The sequence below is a fragment of the Cadophora gregata genome, assembly GCF_030347475.1.
Source record: "Cadophora gregata isolate MNR1 chromosome Unknown scaffold_2, whole genome shotgun sequence".
Lineage (NCBI taxonomy): Eukaryota > Fungi > Ascomycota > Leotiomycetes > Helotiales > Ploettnerulaceae > Cadophora > Cadophora gregata.
The window spans coordinates 3,519,955-3,537,095 of NW_026695925.1; the positions used below are offsets into that span (position 1 = coordinate 3,519,955).

General features: G+C 47.5%; 6 protein-coding genes across 6 annotated transcripts; 5 read left to right on the top strand and 1 right to left on the bottom strand.

The window, feature by feature from the left end:
* Nucleotides 1–134: 134 nt before the first annotated feature.
* ONS95_008440 (uncharacterized protein) lies at nucleotides 135–2,810 on the bottom strand (the record flags this gene model as incomplete). The annotated part of the gene is made up of 1 exon (XM_058501995.1): nucleotides 135–2,810. The coding sequence occupies one exon, from the start codon at nucleotides 2,808–2,810 to the stop codon at nucleotides 135–137; it is 2,676 nt and encodes an 891-aa protein (XP_058363317.1).
* A 1,740-nt stretch (nucleotides 2,811–4,550) lies between these two features.
* Nucleotides 4,551–7,162, top strand: ONS95_008441 (uncharacterized protein). Its single transcript, XM_058501996.1, has 10 exons — nucleotides 4,551–5,060; nucleotides 5,128–5,272; nucleotides 5,354–5,498; nucleotides 5,547–5,947; nucleotides 5,994–6,122; nucleotides 6,178–6,293; nucleotides 6,377–6,463; nucleotides 6,518–6,634; nucleotides 6,687–6,771; nucleotides 6,827–7,162. Exons 1-10 carry the CDS (start codon nucleotides 4,872–4,874, stop codon nucleotides 6,988–6,990), a joined length of 1,578 nt encoding a protein of 525 aa, XP_058363318.1. The 5' UTR covers nucleotides 4,551–4,871; the 3' UTR covers nucleotides 6,991–7,162.
* A 132-nt stretch (nucleotides 7,163–7,294) lies between these two features.
* Nucleotides 7,295–8,004, top strand: ONS95_008443 (uncharacterized protein; the record flags this gene model as incomplete). The annotated part of the gene is made up of 3 exons (XM_058501997.1): nucleotides 7,295–7,423; nucleotides 7,487–7,687; nucleotides 7,757–8,004. 3 exons carry the CDS (start codon nucleotides 7,295–7,297, stop codon nucleotides 7,889–7,891), a joined length of 465 nt encoding a protein of 154 aa, XP_058363319.1. The 3' UTR covers nucleotides 7,892–8,004.
* A 334-nt stretch (nucleotides 8,005–8,338) lies between these two features.
* ONS95_008444 (uncharacterized protein) lies at nucleotides 8,339–10,622 on the top strand. Its single transcript, XM_058501998.1, has 3 exons — nucleotides 8,339–8,532; nucleotides 8,610–8,774; nucleotides 8,903–10,622. Exon 3 carries the CDS (start codon nucleotides 9,282–9,284, stop codon nucleotides 10,179–10,181), a length of 900 nt encoding a protein of 299 aa, XP_058363320.1. The 5' UTR covers nucleotides 8,339–8,532; nucleotides 8,610–8,774; nucleotides 8,903–9,281; the 3' UTR covers nucleotides 10,182–10,622.
* Nucleotides 10,623–11,901: 1,279 nt separating this feature from the next.
* ONS95_008445 (uncharacterized protein) lies at nucleotides 11,902–12,564 on the top strand (the record flags this gene model as incomplete). Its single annotated transcript, XM_058501999.1, has 4 exons — nucleotides 11,902–12,051; nucleotides 12,125–12,306; nucleotides 12,393–12,501; nucleotides 12,559–12,564. 4 exons carry the CDS (start codon nucleotides 11,902–11,904, stop codon nucleotides 12,562–12,564), a joined length of 447 nt encoding a protein of 148 aa, XP_058363321.1.
* Nucleotides 12,498–16,598, top strand: ONS95_008446 (uncharacterized protein). The gene has a single exon (XM_058502000.1). It carries the CDS (start codon nucleotides 14,112–14,114, stop codon nucleotides 15,792–15,794), a length of 1,683 nt encoding a protein of 560 aa, XP_058363322.1. The 5' UTR covers nucleotides 12,498–14,111; the 3' UTR covers nucleotides 15,795–16,598.
* The last annotated feature ends 543 nt before the right edge of the window (nucleotides 16,599–17,141 follow it).

The following is a 17,141-nucleotide window of genomic DNA, read 5'->3' on the forward strand; positions in this document are numbered from 1 at the left end:
AGGGCAACATGACACGAGTCCCAACTCTCCATCCAGCTCGAAGTTCTGCCTGCCATATCCAATCTGAACGCCTTGAGACTGTTCATCTAAGAACCTTGACATGGTTCTGTAGCCCTGACTATGAGTATTTTCGTTCAGGAGACGACACACGAGTGTTTTTTGAGCCCACGAGCAGGGCTTAATTGGGGTGATGCCATAGCAGGAGGAAATCGAGGTCCATCAGAATCAGGAAGCGAGTCCAGCATATTGTCCAAGATCCACTCCCCTCCAGGAATAGGTGGACTCTCAGACCTGGACTCGATTGATTCATAAGTTCTTGTCATGCGAGCTTCTTGAACTTCAATGGGAGTCACGGATGTTTGAAAAGCCTCAGCTGAATCCATAGCCTCACGAGTCCGCGATATCTCCACCACTCCCGTTGGAGCAGGATAATGCATCCCATCGTTGTACTCATCCTTAAACTTAGAGTTTTCTGGATCTCTGGACTGCGGGAAAGCGATGGAGTTTTCGAAGACGGCGAGTATACCTTTAGAATCCGCGACAGACTCCTGCCTGGTGTCGTCCATAGGAACATCTGTCATGTCAGTATACCCGCTACTTACATGCTCAGATTTCTCATCAGAAGTTCCTATGGGAGACTTCTCACCTGGCTTGATGATGATACGGTTCTCATCAGCGCCATCTACGATGACTGTAGCATCTGAAATCAGAATCAGAGACACCTCGTGCGGTGCCTTCCTAACACGAGACTCGCGGGCAGTGGAATCGTTGGCTCGTACAAGCTTTCTGCGACCCTCGTCCTCTGCAACCTCCGTGCCGCAAGTAGCCTTTCTCTTTGGTGGATCCTGTATTGCTTGCTTCGATCTGGATCTCTCCACAACTTCATGTCTTAGAAGTTCTTGCGCTGCATGCCACTTCACCAGCTCATCCTCTTGTTTTCTGAGCAGTTCTCTCTTTTGCTTCTCAGTAGAACCCCCAGGAAGGCATGTCAGTTGGAAAGCATGCCGTGTACTAAGCTCACTACCAATCAGTTTGAGGTACTGATTTGGACGAACGCGTCGGTTCTTCTTGCGGTGAAGGCCTGCCTCTGACGCTTCAGTTGACTCGTTATCAGCATATGGTTCAGCCCGTAAGCTTGTACTCGCCTCCCGAAACACCGTATCCCCGCCATGATTGGCCCTATTGGTATCATCTCTACTGTGCTTTTGTTCCATCTTGACCCGAGATTCGTAGCTATCCTCAGCCACAGTCTCGTGCAAAACAACTTTCTTCTCAGGCCATTGCTCAGGACTTGGTCCACTCTCCGTGACCACGTCCTTGTCGCCATCAGATCCTGTGAGCCTTCGAAACTCTTGCTTGTGCTGTTCTTGAAGGGCGATTTCTCCGCCTTTTCGAGGTTCGGCGGCGCATGAATCGAGTCTGGAGGGATCGAATTCGAGGAATGGATTGTGAGTCGGTGTTAATGTATCGCTCGATGGGCGAACCCAGGGGCTTACGACAGAAGAAGGCGACGATGGCGCCTCAGCAATAGTTGATGCCAGTAGGCTCTTTAATCTACCGTCCTCCTTTGATGTATGCTTATTTTCACTGTTAATATCCTTCTGATTTTGTCTTTGGGCATCTTGAGTATTATGTTCAGATATCCTTCTGGACTCTGATCCCAAGGACGCCTCCTTCTGGTCTTCTCCGTGACGTTTTGTCCCCTCCCTGACGCGGAACTTTCCATTGAAATTTCTTGAAGGTGTGGCAAGCGGCTTCTCGAGAACATGGCGTCTCTTCTCTGTATCTTCCTTCTTGTCCCCTTGTAGAGAAATAGAATCCTGTCTGAGATATGCCGATCCCGCCTTTGAGATGTCCCTTCCGTTGCGCTGTATCATCAATCTTGGCGCGGATGGAGCATCCAGGGTTTTCTTCTGCTCTTGCGTATTTGTTACCAGTCTGAAATTATCCGGTGTTTGGCTCGTAGGAGGGAGAGTTGGCAGACCCAACGGGATCGGCGGACCAGTGTTGGGTAGATTTGTGCTGATTGTGACAGCTGAAAGATCTCCAGCAGTAGCTGTTGCTGTAGAAGGTGGAAGGTAAGTCTGTCTTTTCACTTCGTCCGAGAGGTCCTCAAAGATCCTATCAGCAATAGCATCTATTTCCTCTGCGCTGATTTCTGGCTGGCGCTTGGGCACAGAAACAGAAGCGCGGGGGGAATTGGGAGGGTCCGTAGATTGAACACCCTCAATCAATGTACCAGTGAATGGATCGTCATTTACAGTTTCGGTTTCCACAACGGTATCCGCGTCGAGTGCAGAAGGTCTTGCTTGTTGACCATCTGGTATTGTATCGTGAATCTGCCCCAGGTGAGGCTGCTGGAGCTGTTCTGTATCTACGAGCGGAACAGATGCAGCTGGGTCAGCACCACCCGTTGTGGCCTGATTTTCTTGCGGATTAAACCCGTATCCCAAGCCTATATTGCCATTGGGGGAAACGAAGTCAGGATTTAAGTGGCCCCACTGCTCTATGGGTGCTTCAATTCCCATATGATGTGCTGCCAGAATCGCAGACATCTGCAGGTTCATCAAGCTGAGCGGATGCAGAGCAGGAGCCATTTCCATGAACGAATATGTCTGAGCGTTTTCATGCTGATGTTCTGGCTGCCCAAGCTCTCTCATATGATATAGCTCCAGGGACGCGCTTGCAGGTGTTCGCGAGTTGGCGCTTGGAACGAGACGCTGTTCAGGCGTTGGAGGGGTAGGTTTGGGTGGGCGACGTATATCAACCCAGGAGGGTATCTTCTGAGGCTTTTGCTCTTCCTCTGCCATCTCATCGAAGTTTTGTCGCGTTCTTTGCTTGTTTGTGGCGACACCGTGGAAACCTTACCTATGTTTATTTACCTCCATTGCGCTAGCCACGAAAATTTAGCGAGACCCACATTTGGATATTGGGAAACTAGGCAGGTGCGTACGCCATATTCGACTGTCAAGGTCATCATGACAGATAGAAATAAGACCTGATATAAACAGGACTTCATTAGAAGATAATGAATCTCAAGTTGGTAGTCGGTGAGGGTATCTCAGCAGTTCTGGCACTTTCGATGCCCGTCCTGGCAGCACAAAGGAAAACAAGGACCTGCCTATAATCCTTCCTTTATCAAGAACACATGGCACAAAAAAGTCCTGTCAGTCGCATTTTATTCTTAGTAACATTTACCTCAAGTACAAAGCATCAGTATGTTTCAACTTTGATTCCCCAGAGACCAAAGTTCCTTGAAACGACTCGCCACGGAGCCTACCAGAACTTTCGGCTCTTCAAACTCAATCACACTCCCTTTGTCTATGACCACAACAGTGTCAAAGACCATTTTCATCTGTAATCAATGGGTTACCATGACAATAATATAGCACACAAGCTCTTCAAGTATTATGTGCTGCGTAACCTGGTCTGTTTCCTGGTCAAACTTGGAGCTCTTGTCAAGAAGCAGAATTCCACCAAGTCCGTTGCATACAACGTTGCCGGACTCCGATACCACGAGCACGAGTTCTAGCTCGCAATGCGGCACGAGCTAAATTGAATAGCTGCATCCGGCCTTGAGGGAGCGTTGCTACCGACACCCTTGATCAATTGTAATTTTCTCTGAGCACGATGGCATAGGATCCAAACGACGGGGGAGTAGCAAGATCGTGGAATACTTTCTACTTTCACTCTGTCCACATATCTCTACTTTCTCCTGACTGAATGATAAAGCTCAAATCTTTAGGAGCGAGACTTGCTTCGTCTTCTGTACCATGGTTAGTGTACGAAGCTGAAACCCCCAGGATTGACCACTCTCTAGATGGAACGATATTTTCCTGGTCCAAATTCTATGGCTTGACGTTCTAACTAAAGTTATCCAATCTGGTTACCGCACCAATGGAATTCTCGAGTTGCGTAAACCTCGGTTCCGCGTAAACCATTGGATGATATTTTTGAGCACATCGCAAAATGTCATGACGGTTGTCAAACTAGCCCCAGTTAAGCAATAAGTCGTTCGGCATCATTGCCATGACGAATTGATTGGCTGATGAATCTCGACAAGACATTTATCTCAGTGGAGAAAGTGTAGAGGTTGCTGGAGGATGTCAAAATTATTTTATATCAGCTCGCAAAAGCGAAACGGGGGGAGGCTTTCGGAGGTTTACTTGGAAGTGAAGAGTGGGATATAGCAAACGTATACAAGTTAACGAATAAAACGTATTTCTCAGCTTCCTCCGCATTTACCGACATCATTGATGAATCAGCAGTGCTTGCAATTGATGCACACCCTCAAGATCATCTCAACGGTCGATAGCTTGGAGCGAAGTTTAGCCGAGAAATCAAAGCCTCTGATTGGCTGTTGGAGGGGATTGTCATATCAAAGTAAGCAACCAGAGTTCACTCACTTCATCTTGCAGGGCTGAGTATTTCATTATAGCGATGTGACTCGTCATTCAAATCCAATCTTCTCCCAACACTCGAGTGTTTATAAGCGCCCCGGAGTTTGAATGTCTATCATCCGACCAAGGATTGCGAATTTACCTAGCCCAGTAAACTGTCAAGACACAATACATGCGACTATTGCGCAATCCCCCAACAACCTATGAAAGATATTCTCCCACAACACAACGTACAAAGAACTCCACAAGATAATCATGTCCCCGATCCGATAGTGGCGACTCTATCGGGATTTCTTACTAGACTTAGGCCTCACGGCCTCGGCTCTTAACTCGCGCAATTGCGTCTTGCAATGAGAACATCCCTTGGCACCCCTGTCAAGACTGAACTCTGTGATACAAGTACAGACGTCTTTTTCTTGGTTTCAAAGTGCTTTTGGTATCAAACATTTAGCCAACTTCGCCCAAGACACCATGGGACGGCCCGACGAAGAGATTCGCCCGATTGGCAGCGACGAGAAATCTGCGCGCAATGATTCGGAGGAACAGCTTGTGGCTAAGCCGAGGAGTTGGAAAAGCTTTGTTTGGGATACTTGGGAGTTGCCGAAAGAGGAACGGTGGCTGTTGTTTAAGGTTGATGGGTTTGTGTTGACCTTTGCTTCGGTATGCTCAACTTCCTAGCTTTCAATAAGCTTTTGCCGAGACTAAGCGTCTGACTTGATGAAACTAGATCGGTTATTTTTTGAAGAACCTCGACCAAACCAATGTCAACAATGCGTTTCTGAGTGGTATGAAGGAGGACTTGAATATGTATGGGAATGAACTTGTAACATCGACATCGATCTGGACTGTTGGATATGTAATTGGTCAAATCCGTACGTCTCACCGTCTTCGTGCCTATGTGGACAAGCTTTCTTGGTTTAGTTGCTGGCTCGAAGATCTCTAACTTAGAATAGCTTGCAATCTGCTACTCACTCGACTCTCGCCACGTTGGGTCATTCCGTCATTGGAAGTTGGATGGGGAATCGCTACAATCTGTACTTCACGAGTTCACAATTACCAAGCACTTTACGCCCTGCGATTCTTAGTTGGACTCTTCGAGTACGTACCGTGGACTTGGGAGGGGAAGTTACACTGATTTAAATCCAGATCTGGATTTTACCCAGGCATCCATTACATGCTTGGTTCTTGGTACACGCCACGAGAAATCGGTAAACGCGCAATGATATTTTGGCTAGCCGGATCCATCGGAAATATGTTCAGTGGTTTTCTGCAAGCAGCAGCATACAAGAACTTGAATGGTGTGCATGGCCATGAAGGTTGGAGATGGCTCTTCATCATCGACGGCATTATTACAATTCCTCTTGCTGCCATGGGATACCTCTTCTTCCCGAATCTTCCGCAGGGTGGAAAGAAGACCTGGTGGACTACTCAAGCGGAGCATGAACTGTCTGTTTCTCGATTGAAGGCTGTGGGGCGTGCTGGAAAACAGCCTTGGACAATGGCTAAGGTGAAGAAGATTGCTCTGAGTTGGCACACATGGACACTTCGTAAGCATCTTATACTTCTGTTGTAATACCTACTGACAGTTTCCAGCATTCCTCTACGTCTTGTGGAACAATGCGTATGCACAGCCGGCTATGGGCTACTGGCTGAAATCTTTCAACTCAAAGACGCACCCACCCGTTCCAGGCGTGACATTTTCCGTTCCAGAAATCAACAATTGTGAGTCGTCACTATGTGCTCTACTGATAGCATTTGACACTAATGCAATAAACAGTGCCTCTTGTCTCTACCGGAATATTTATTGTGGCAGCTTTGGCTGTTGCATGGCTTGATGATGGACCTTTTCGAGCTAGGCGATATCCCTTCATTTATGTGGGAGCTGTTCTCGGAGTTAGTATTTCCTTCCTTTTGCACTACTCCCTCCAAAGACCTTGCACCTGTGGGTCATGTACTAATTACATTGGGAATTGTAGATCCTATTTGGTGTTCTGTTACGCCAACTACCCCTGTATTCGGACATCACACAACGAAAATTGGTGTACTGGTTTAGCATGATAGGGGTAGGCACAGACTCACTGGATTCAACATTGGCAGCTCGCTGACTCTGCAAATAGAATGGGGCTGGTCCACTCATCCTCAGTTGGATTAATGAGATTTGTTCCGACGATACCGAGAAAAGAGCTCTACTTGTAGCAGCAGGCAATGATTTTGCTTATGTGGTGCAAGCAGTAGTAAGTAATCCAAATCATCTTGAATAGACATGTGCTCACAGATTTCTTCCAGGCCCCAAATTTCGTTTGGAAAACAACCGAGTTCCCAGCAGCACGCAGGGGCTATGTGTGGTCTATAGTTCTCAATGTTCTGTTGAGTAAGTTAAACCATCTCTTTCCACTTCTGGATCCAGAAGACTAATACACATCTAGTTTTCTGGACTGCTCTGATCCAAATTCTTCTCTGGAGAGACAAGAAAAATGCCGCGAAGGTAGAATCTGATGGTTCTTTGGCAGAAAGTGATTCTGTGAAGGCCCAGGGAAGTGTAAGCGACGAGAAGAAAGCTGTCCGAACAGATATTAGCACGGCTGTTTGATTTGAATTCAGCTAGAGCAACGCGCGCGCTGTTCGGACGCGGAAGAAGCTCCCTAGTTGAAGCGAGACATACTCGGTCTTGTAAAGGGAATTTGGATGGTGGAGATAGTGAATACCAGCAAGCTCTAAAGTTGAAGATAATACGTATTCACTGTTTCCGCTGAAGTAGCCTATTTCTTTTCATCTTGAACTTACTCAAATCATAGAGATACAGGACAATCTCGACTCTTGAAACTTTCCTCCTCTCCAAATCTCGAGAACATCATCCACATTTTCAAAAAATGCCACTCCCTACCGTGAACAAGATGGCTGGTACCCCTACCACCAACCCTTCCATTCACGAGATGACAGATTCGGAACTTGCCCGCCTCAATGAGACTGCTCTGCGAGCAAAGAAAACCAAGATCGATAATGCTCTCGATGAACTCCAAAAGGTATGATCTCGTGTCCAATTAATGGCTCTCGATCGAAATGTTAGCTAACCATTCTCGCAATAGAAATTCTTGGAAACCAAGACGCTTATCGATCGAGAGCTAGCCAACAGCAACACTGCGACGCCTACCAGCGTCACTGTGGTCGGCAATACTATTCGGGGTATCGACCTGACGAAAGCGTGGACACGCCATGAAACTGAGATGCTGAAGCCGAAGAAGCAAAGAGAGCTGGATCACTGGAACCATGTTCGGAAAATGCGATCTGTAGGTTATTTTCCTGTCCCTGCTGCGTTTGAAGAAGAGTAGAAGAGCTACGCTGATCTGGTTCCTAAGGAGAGTTTCTTCAATGATCCGATCACGATATGTTGGGTGATGAAGACGGCTCCGGCTTTAGAGCTTACAGTTCAGCAAATGCGTGCTTTGAAGGAGCACTTTGATACTGAAGAGTTTGGACGCACTGAGAACTAGGAGGAGCATATGGGGGATTGCGGGAATTACTGGTTGGTTCTCGAGGGGCTTTGATGGAATAGAAACGCCAGAAGCTGGATGGATCGTAGTGAGTGTCTTGCGGGAGGAACAGGTTGATGTGGCTTCTCAGACCATGCATCATTTCGAATGAATACTCGGCTCTTGAAGTGTCGCTTAGAGATTTAGCCCCTGCAAGCCACAGCGCGTTCAGGTAGGTGCGGGGTAAATTTCAGCTGACCGCGGGGTAGTTTGTAGCGATTTTCATGCTGAAATACAGGGCTGTGCAGCGGCGTCGGGGACATTGCAGGCTTGGGTACATAAGTATGAGTTGCAGTCAACAGCTGTTGACAGAGCTCGTGTAGGTGGTGAAGATTAATGCGACACAAGCGGAAAAATATTTGATTTCAAAAACATTCCAAATCTTGCGACAATTATCCGCAGGATAATCATAATCATAATGCTCTTCCGGCTCCACCTCATGCTCCCCAAACCTATCCAATAACCTCCGGCGTTGTGCTTTGGAATTGCATTCAAGGAAAGTCTCGTTGGGAGCCTTGGGAGATAGAAAGCACGAAAACATATTCATTGTTCAGGCAAGCAAGTGTTGGGAGAAGAAACCAGTTGGAGTAGAAGGTGAACTTGTGTGCATTACACATCAAGCATTGCAGTGTGGTCGCAGTAGTAGAATGCTCCCAACCTACCTCGCTTACGAAGTTAGGGTTCCCAATCAGTGAGAAAACCAACAGTCCACGAATCAAGCTATCAAATACTGAAGATATATTACGGTTTCTTCAGTAACTTTGTGCGATGAGTCGAGTCGATACTCGAGCCATCGGGAATTCACTTTGTCAACTCCAATGTCGCATCGTGATGATGCCTTTCGGTAACAAGAACACGTCCCGGCGTGACTGATATTCTCGCTTAAATTGTCCGCTGTGTTGTTTTGTTGTCATCCAGTCGTTATAATCCCATTTTGCATATAAGTCATTGCTGATGTTGAGACCACCACAGTTTCTCTCCTCTTCTCAGAATCGACCACGAACTTTTCCTCAAACAAAACATCGAAACTCCGAGATACTACAAATCTCGATTCCCATGTTTCAGCATCCACAGCAAACAAATTCAACATGTCGAGCTCTACTCCCGAAACCAACTCAGCCCGAGCACCTCCATGCCCTGAATGCTCCGCCAAAGATGCGAAATACGAAGCCCTCGATGTTGAAGCAGAAGCCACCCAAAGACAGGCAAGCCAGCTCTCTAACGAAGTTACGAAGTCAAAGAACTGCTTGTCATCGTTAAAGGTGAGAAAGAGATTGCAGATGTCAAGTTATTTCATCTGAAGGAGAAAATTCGGCTGCACGAGCAGATTTGCGAAAAGCTCTATGAAAAGATGAGTATGCACGCGAAGACTATTGAAAGTCTGCGAGAAGAGAATATGGAGCTGTACGAGCAGGTGGGAGAAGCGATGAAAACCATCCACTTGCTTCCGACGAGGAAAGCTTATCACGAGCGCAAGGAGGAAAATGAGAAATTTAAGAAAGAGATCAGGATACTGAAGAGCCAAAAGCAAACTCTGGAACAACCTGCTATACCAAATAAGAAGAAACTCCAGGAGAGAATTCAAGTTCTGCAGAGCGAGTTGAAGGAAGCGAAGCAGTTCAATAAGTCAACTATCTCTCAGGTGGAGGACATGAAAGCCCAAGCCGCCACGATGAAGAAGCAACTAACTGGAAGCGAGCGATGTCGCGAGACTGAGGTGTGGGACCTTCGAGAGGAGGTGAAGGAGCTGGAAACAAGGAAAGCCAAGCTCCAGATCGATTTGGGCAGTATGGAGCTGCTAGCAGGACGCCTGGAGAATGAAAATACAGTACTGAAGGGGAGGAACACAAACACAACAACGCTTCTGGACGCAGAGATCTCTAGGGTCGAAGACTTCACTGAGCAGCTCGTGGATGCACAAGAATTCGTCTCCCTCGCCAGGTACCCGCTTGAAAGCTGCGCCAAAATCCGTCGACGACTCTTCAACGGACGGAGAGGCGACTTTTGGATCAACGAGGAGGGAAACAGAAACGCCCACGATGGCTATCTCATCTCCGACGTATTCATGTGCAAACTGGACCAGATGTCTCCAACAGATATCACCATGATGGCTAGGGTATATGGACACGATTTCAGGGACAGCATTAAGTCATCGGAGGACTTGCATCGACTTCACAGAAGAGGTTTTCAGCTCGAGTTGATCAACCTGAGAGCATCGACGGATTTGGAAGACCCTCAAACATGTTCTTGAGCCCATGGTCAACGAGTTTTGCAGGCTCAACGACGAGTGCAAGGCGATCTGGCAGTCGCTTCTTGAAGTGGAGTTGACGGACGAAAGGCGATGCGAGAAGTTCGATAATCGACAGGATGTCCAGGCACGCATCATTGTGATGAGGGATGTTCGGAAGAGGGCTGCAGGGCGGGCAGGTCGGAGAGTTGCCTACGAGGAGCGGGCTGTGGTTTCAGCAATAGAATCTTCTCAAGGTGTAGATGTTGAGTAAGAGGAGGGACAGATTATGATCTTGTGCTAATCCCAGTCCAAAGACACCATAAGTCCCCTACTTGAATGGTTAGGTGCAAAACCATGAGTATCCGGTAGAGTGGTACCTGAAATCCGAAGCAATAATTGTATCTGCTTCTCCTAACAGATCATATTGTGTGGGAGTGATAAGTAAATAATGCGCAATACCACCATCCCTTATCATCCTAAGAAATTCAGCGCTAATTAAAAGAGAGTCGGCAAGAGTTAAGATGTCAGAAGAGGAATTCTTTGTAGAATTCCTTGAATCTAAATGACCAGAAAGCTTTAACCTAGTTTCATAGATATCCGACTAAATGATTACTTTTCTGCTCTCACTATATCATAGAGGAAGATGGTGGGTTGTGGGGCCCATTTCTCATCTTCGTCATCAAATGCGCAGAACCACGTCTGTGGAGATGAGGACTTGGTTGCAGAAACTCATTTGAAACTAAGAATAAGACTCTGAGAATTCTTCTCTTACGGGTATCATCCTCGGAGTATCTATCTTCTCCGACTTTCCAATTCGGTTCGATTAGCCTCTGCTCTATGCAATCGTCGTGTATGTGGCTCAGTCATCCACCCACAATCTGGACGCGAGTATCCTGAATCCAGCTATGCATGCATGCAATCCACTTTCTTATCAATCGACTCTTTCAAACAACAATCTACAAGGGCACCTTACCAACCAATCTGTCAACCCCCCGATTGTACCACCAGACTACTTCATTTAAATTGAAGTTTGCTCTCTAGAAGTTGGGGCTCTTAAAGGCGCACACCGCTGAAGAACCTGAGAGTAACGTGCTGCCTGGTACACTGCCGATTGGGTGGCAAGGAGGTGTCGGCGTTGTAATATGGATAATTTTGCGTTTTGGTGATGCTGTAGTGGTCGGAAATCCCCCGCAGCTGTTTGTAGCATTCGAACATCTGTATTGCTTACCGGCGTCACATCAGCTTGAACGCTAGAAGTTTTAGTACTTTGAGATAAATCATAATCGAATGCCTCGGAATTCTATCGCGAGGGGCGTGAGAATATGTCATATTGCCAAGGACATATTCTTGTCGTCTTTGACCTTCAGAGTTTCGACCAATTTCGTTATTCTGGAGTGAGGTTCCCACGGCAGTTCACAAAATTCTATTTACAAATGGCGACTTTCCTCCTCAACACGATGATTTCTGAGGCTGTAAAGTATTAATCACATTGTGTCGGTTGACTGCATGCAACCTGTCGACACCGTCTATGCGGCCTGTAAACGCCGTGTATGCAGCTTTGTGTGCATACATGCGGATTCAAGGAGGTACCAAAACATATCTTACTCAAATGTTTGCTCGGCCTCACAAGTATATATACTTCTCTCTTGCCTTCCATTCGCTTTCGAAGCACAACTCAAAGCACCTCTAATAACTTCCATTCAACCAGAATTCTCTCTTCCCAAATTCTCAATCCAACGCCATGGTCTCCCTCAAGCTCGCCCTACTCGCAGCTCTTAGCAGCTCTGTCCTCGCAACACCCGTGGCATCTTCAGATGGCAATTCCAACTTAGCTAAACGCACAGAAGGGCTCTATCTAGTGAACTGCGGAAACAGTTACTCCGTCGTAGTTGTGAGCAAATTACTACTATTTAAATTTATTCAAAAGAAAAAACATATCACGAACTGACCCTCCATTTACCAAGTACTGCGCCAACTACCTAAGCTGTAGCTTCACCCCTAGCTCACAGAACCAATGTCGACCTTCCAGTGGAATCCAACACTGGGAGGGTTCAAGCCAGAAGTGCACTTTCCCTGGATCTGGGACGACGTTTACCTGGAATATTAGGGCTGATGCCCAGGATCCGAGTGTTTACGCGAGAGTTGGGTATGTAGTTTTACCTCTTTGGTTAAACATGCATGATTGGATTGGAAATCAGGGGTCTGTACTGTACTTACTTACTTCTGGTTTAGGACTGGGAGCAATGGGTTCCATCCGTTTAGCATCTTCAAAGAAGACAAGACGGCGTTGTATACGGACGGAAATGGAAATCGCTGTAACAAGATTTATAATGCGTACCCGGTATGAAACTATCTAAGCTGCTTTTACTGATTTCTATGGCTAACTTGATACCTATAGAACTGAATCCTTGGGTTCTACTAGAGTACGAAGGAATGGAAGTGTTGGGAGATCTAGCTACCAATTAGGACGCTCGCTTTAGTGTTTTCCTTGAATGAAAATATTCGAACTCTGCTTTATATCATGACTGCGACTTTCTTTTCCTTTTCATGTCAGTGACCATGATGGTGGTCCATGCCAAGACCTTTGGTTATGGTTAATCTGTGCAACTTCGAGAGAGGAAAGCGACTCAACCTTTCTCAAGAGCTTTAATGCGTCTAATTGGTATGAAAGTCTGAACCTAAGCTGGCAGTCCAGGTGCTATTGAGAAGAATTAAATGCCCATTTCACTCACTATCGCCCCCTCTGCAGCAATCTGGTAAGCTTGATAGATCACATTTATGCAATGCATAGATTGACAGAACGATTTAAGAGCTCGTAGCTCCACACAGAGAAGCCGACTATTACCGCTCAGTCGAAAGTTTGACTGTCGGAAATCACATCTTAGACATCCTCTGCAAGCAGATGGAATGCTGTGCATTCCACAGCAGGATGATGACCGGAGTGAGGCCGGGAAATAAACTCCATGTCGGGGACTCGGCGTCATCAACCCACATATGAGTAGCATCATCGCACATATAAAAGAAAACGGCAAAAGCGCAACTGGTGATGGATGCACTTGTACCTTGTTTACGTGTTCGTGAAGGAAACTTGATCCATCCCCTGTAAGTTGTTTTTAGGCGGCCAGTCCCGTCCCATGTGCCAGGGCCATCAGCCGCCGCTCATTCGCCGACACGCTAGGAAATAGTGGGGGCACACTTTACCAGCCACCACCCAGAATCCCAATTTGACCAAAACACCGGATCACCAGCCTCCTCCAGCAATCCAGGGTTCTGGTCCTTAAGGGTCGGGAGGTTCGACATGGGCTGGTATTTCTAAAGATCTGTTGTCTCTTCACATCCAAGACAAAATCTTACAACTTCAGCACTTTGCGTTGTCAAGATCAATACTTTTGTACGCTCCAGCCCATCGTCTGATCGAGCCATAATCAGGCGAAGCCAAGCCCATTCCAGTTACCAACTCGCACTATCGATAAGCTGTCAGCCAGCTGTCACGATAAGCTACAGCACAGTAGTGCCCCTCCTCGGCTCCAGGGTTTCATCTTGATCTCCCACGCATTCCAGACCATCACAATATTCAGCTGAATCAAAACTTCCACCGCTGTACTACTCGACTCGGCTCGACCTCACCTTCGTTTCCTTCACGAGTCCCTCTGTCCTCGGTGATCTACGAAACAAACAAAAAGGCCTCCACCCGCAATCGGCCCCATCCGATCTCCGTTCCACGATCCCACGAAAACCACAAGATTCGTCACTCCCTGTGTATTTGCGACACGGCGTGCGACAGTCGACCGTGTATCCTTGCACAAGGCCAATTTTGCATGAACAAAACCCGGAAGCGAGTCTATACTTCCCTCGAAATATAGATATCGGAACTGCTGGAAAGGGGAGTCGCGACCAGGCTATACGAGGGACGATTCATGCGAAAGGACCGCTGCGCATTCTAACTGAACAATGCTTCACCCTTCCCCAACAAAGACAAAGACATCGACTGTATCCCTTACACCCAACAGCATTCCAAGTACTATCACTAACCCAAAACATCACGCCAATACTGCGAGGAGGACCATATCTGCGAGAGACATATCTGCAGCTACGAGTCGCAATTCCAGTGGGCAGGTATGGGCAGAGGATTATTGCTCATTTGATATTGGCGGATCGAATTCAGGGGAAGAGGACTCGGGAATACCTGCACCACCTCCAGCAGCAACACTCACTTCGACGCCTTCTCCATTACCTTCAGAGGAAGAAGAATCACAGCCCGTGAGACAGCCACGGACACACCAGCGCTCGCTGACAGCATTATTACCATTTCGAACGAATACCGCCGGTCCAGAGAGTCCTACCAAGGTGGACATTGAGGGCGACTTCATGCCTACATTGACGGGAGATAAGGAGGGCGTCATCAAGATCGCAGACAGAAGGGGAGGACTCAGTTCGTGGTTCACCGGATCCTCAGCACCGATGACAGTTGGAGTTCCCATCATGGAGCCCGAAACGACGACATCTCGGGACGGAAGTCCACAACGACCAGCAGCAAAGCTACAGAAGAGACCGACAGAATCAGCAACCCCCACGCGGACGAACACAGGCGGAATGTTCGGTTTCTTCTCACCAAAATCACCATCGAGATCCCCCAAAACCGTTCAAATACCCGCAGAGCTCAATGACGACGAATTCCTCACCCTCGACGTAACAACAGCACTATTCCCCTCCGGCGAACCCTCAGCACAAGACCCATTCTCCCCCGCCGCATTCAAGAACCTCCTCATCAATGCCGAAGGTCTCCTCCTCAAACTCCAAACAGCATACAAACTCCGCACGCTCTCCCTACACGAACTGTCCGCCGAAAAGGACGCCATGAGCGAGGAATTGGAAGAGGCGGAGACACGAGCGAAATGTTTGAAGAGCCAGCTGGACGACATGGCGCATCAGATGTCCGTGAAGGATACCGCGATAGCAGATCTTGCTGCTGAACTCGCAGTGGAGAAACAGGCACGCGCAGAAGAGAAGCTCGCGCGCGAGCAATCCATCGCGCTCGTAAAGGCTAGAGCAGACCGCGACATGAAGCGTGGCTCAAACAGCAACATCTCCATCAATAGCACTGGCGAAGATCTCGGCATCTCATCCGGAGGCAGGAGAAACCGAAGTAGTGGAGCTTCCTCCGCGCTCAGCACAGACGGAGAAAGCGGTTCAGAGTTCGAAGCCGATTCCGTCTTCTCGCGAAGTCGAAGCCCGACCTTCACGATGAGTAGTGTCAGTGTAGCAGGCACGATGGATAGCACTCCTGAGATTATGCAGGCGAGCTTTGCGCGCGTGGTGCCTAATCCGGGACAGAATCCAGGACGACCCAAATTGACGCAGCAGAGAAGTACGTTCCAGAAGATCTTGTCGGGGATGGGCGGTGCGGCTACTGCAGGAGAAGAGGTAGAGAGTGAGAGTGAGAGGGAAAGGGATCCGCTTGAGGGTATTGGCATGGGTGAGGAGGGGTGTAGCAATTGTCGTGGGAAGGACGCCAGTGTGGCGTGGGATACGGTCGGGCTGATGAGGGCGGAGAATAAGGGGTTGAAGGAGAGGGTGGGGAGTCTGGAGGCTGCTGTTGAGGGGGCTCTGGATTTGTGTAATGGCTTGGGTTGAGGACCTGTATGTACACTTTTCCGATTTGGCGACTTTCATTGCAAAGTTTGGATTCGGGAGTGGAGTGGAGTGGAGTGGAGTACATTTAGATATAGATTGGCTACACTGGCATGGCACGGCGCTTCGCCAGTTCTGTACATATACCTGGCTTGGATCCAGATCCAGATCCGGGGTTCTCTTGGGAAGGGCTTTGGATGGACTGGACGAGGGTGGGATTGGATTTTGCATCTAGTACTCTTACACTGGCATTGGTATACCCTGGTGGTTGGTTCATTGGCTTCCTGTTTCCTGCTTCCTGGTCTGCACTCTGGAGGCCTCTACGAGTATAGAGTAGCTAGCTATGGCTTACAGATGCAGATGCAGATGCAGATGCAGATTGCAGATATAGAATATAGAATATTGCTAGAACAATTGGATTGAGAATTGAATATAGCGGATATATCATTACCTCCGTACGGAGTTACCGTATAGAATGGAATGGAATAGAACTGGACTGGACTGAGCGTGTATGAAGGTCTTTATCTGTTTGTCTTCTTGTATGTCTGCCTTTCTCGTCGTGAGTGAGTGAGTGAGTGAGTGAGTCAGATTCGTGAGATTTGGATCAGATCAGATCAGCGAAATTCTATGTGTAGGTAGGTAGGTAGGTAGGTAGGTAGGTAGGTAGGTAGTGTAGGTATCTTTCTTTCTTCCTTTCTTTCTTTTTGCTCTTCCTACCAAACCTGAGTCTTTGACATCCATGATATTCACGCCTGTATCTATCTTATCTATCTATCTCCTGCTTCATCATTATAAAGTAATTCGCCGTAAGACAGTACCAGAGATAGGACTAGCACACCGACCACTTTGAAGTGTATGTGTGTGTGTGTGTGTTTGTGTGTGTGTGTGTGTGTGTGTGTGTGTGTCTGCGTGTTTATCTGTCTGTCTATGTGTGTTTGTGTGCGTGTTTGTGTGTGTGAAAGGTAGAGAGAGGGAAGTGAAAAATGTATGATTGTGATTAATCGCAGGCAGATTTAGTAGATCTAGTAGATAGATATAACGAACAGGGAGGTAGGTAGCTAGAAATGTCTCAATCGACTCGTAACTAGCTGGGTGGATAGGTACAGCGTGCTGTTAAATTGTATATATATATATATATATGTACATTGTGCGTAGCTAGGTTTCCCAGTCCAGTCAGCCACCACCAGTGTTTACCTACCTTCCAGAACCGTAACTTAAGCGAGGCCGAACCTAGGCTGGCTGTACCTTATACGAAGCTAAAATGCGAAGCTGAGTAGTCAGCGAGTTAGTTATTTCCTCTGCTCTCGGTTTTTGGAGAGAGCGGGGGGGGGATGTGCTATCCTTTTCGTA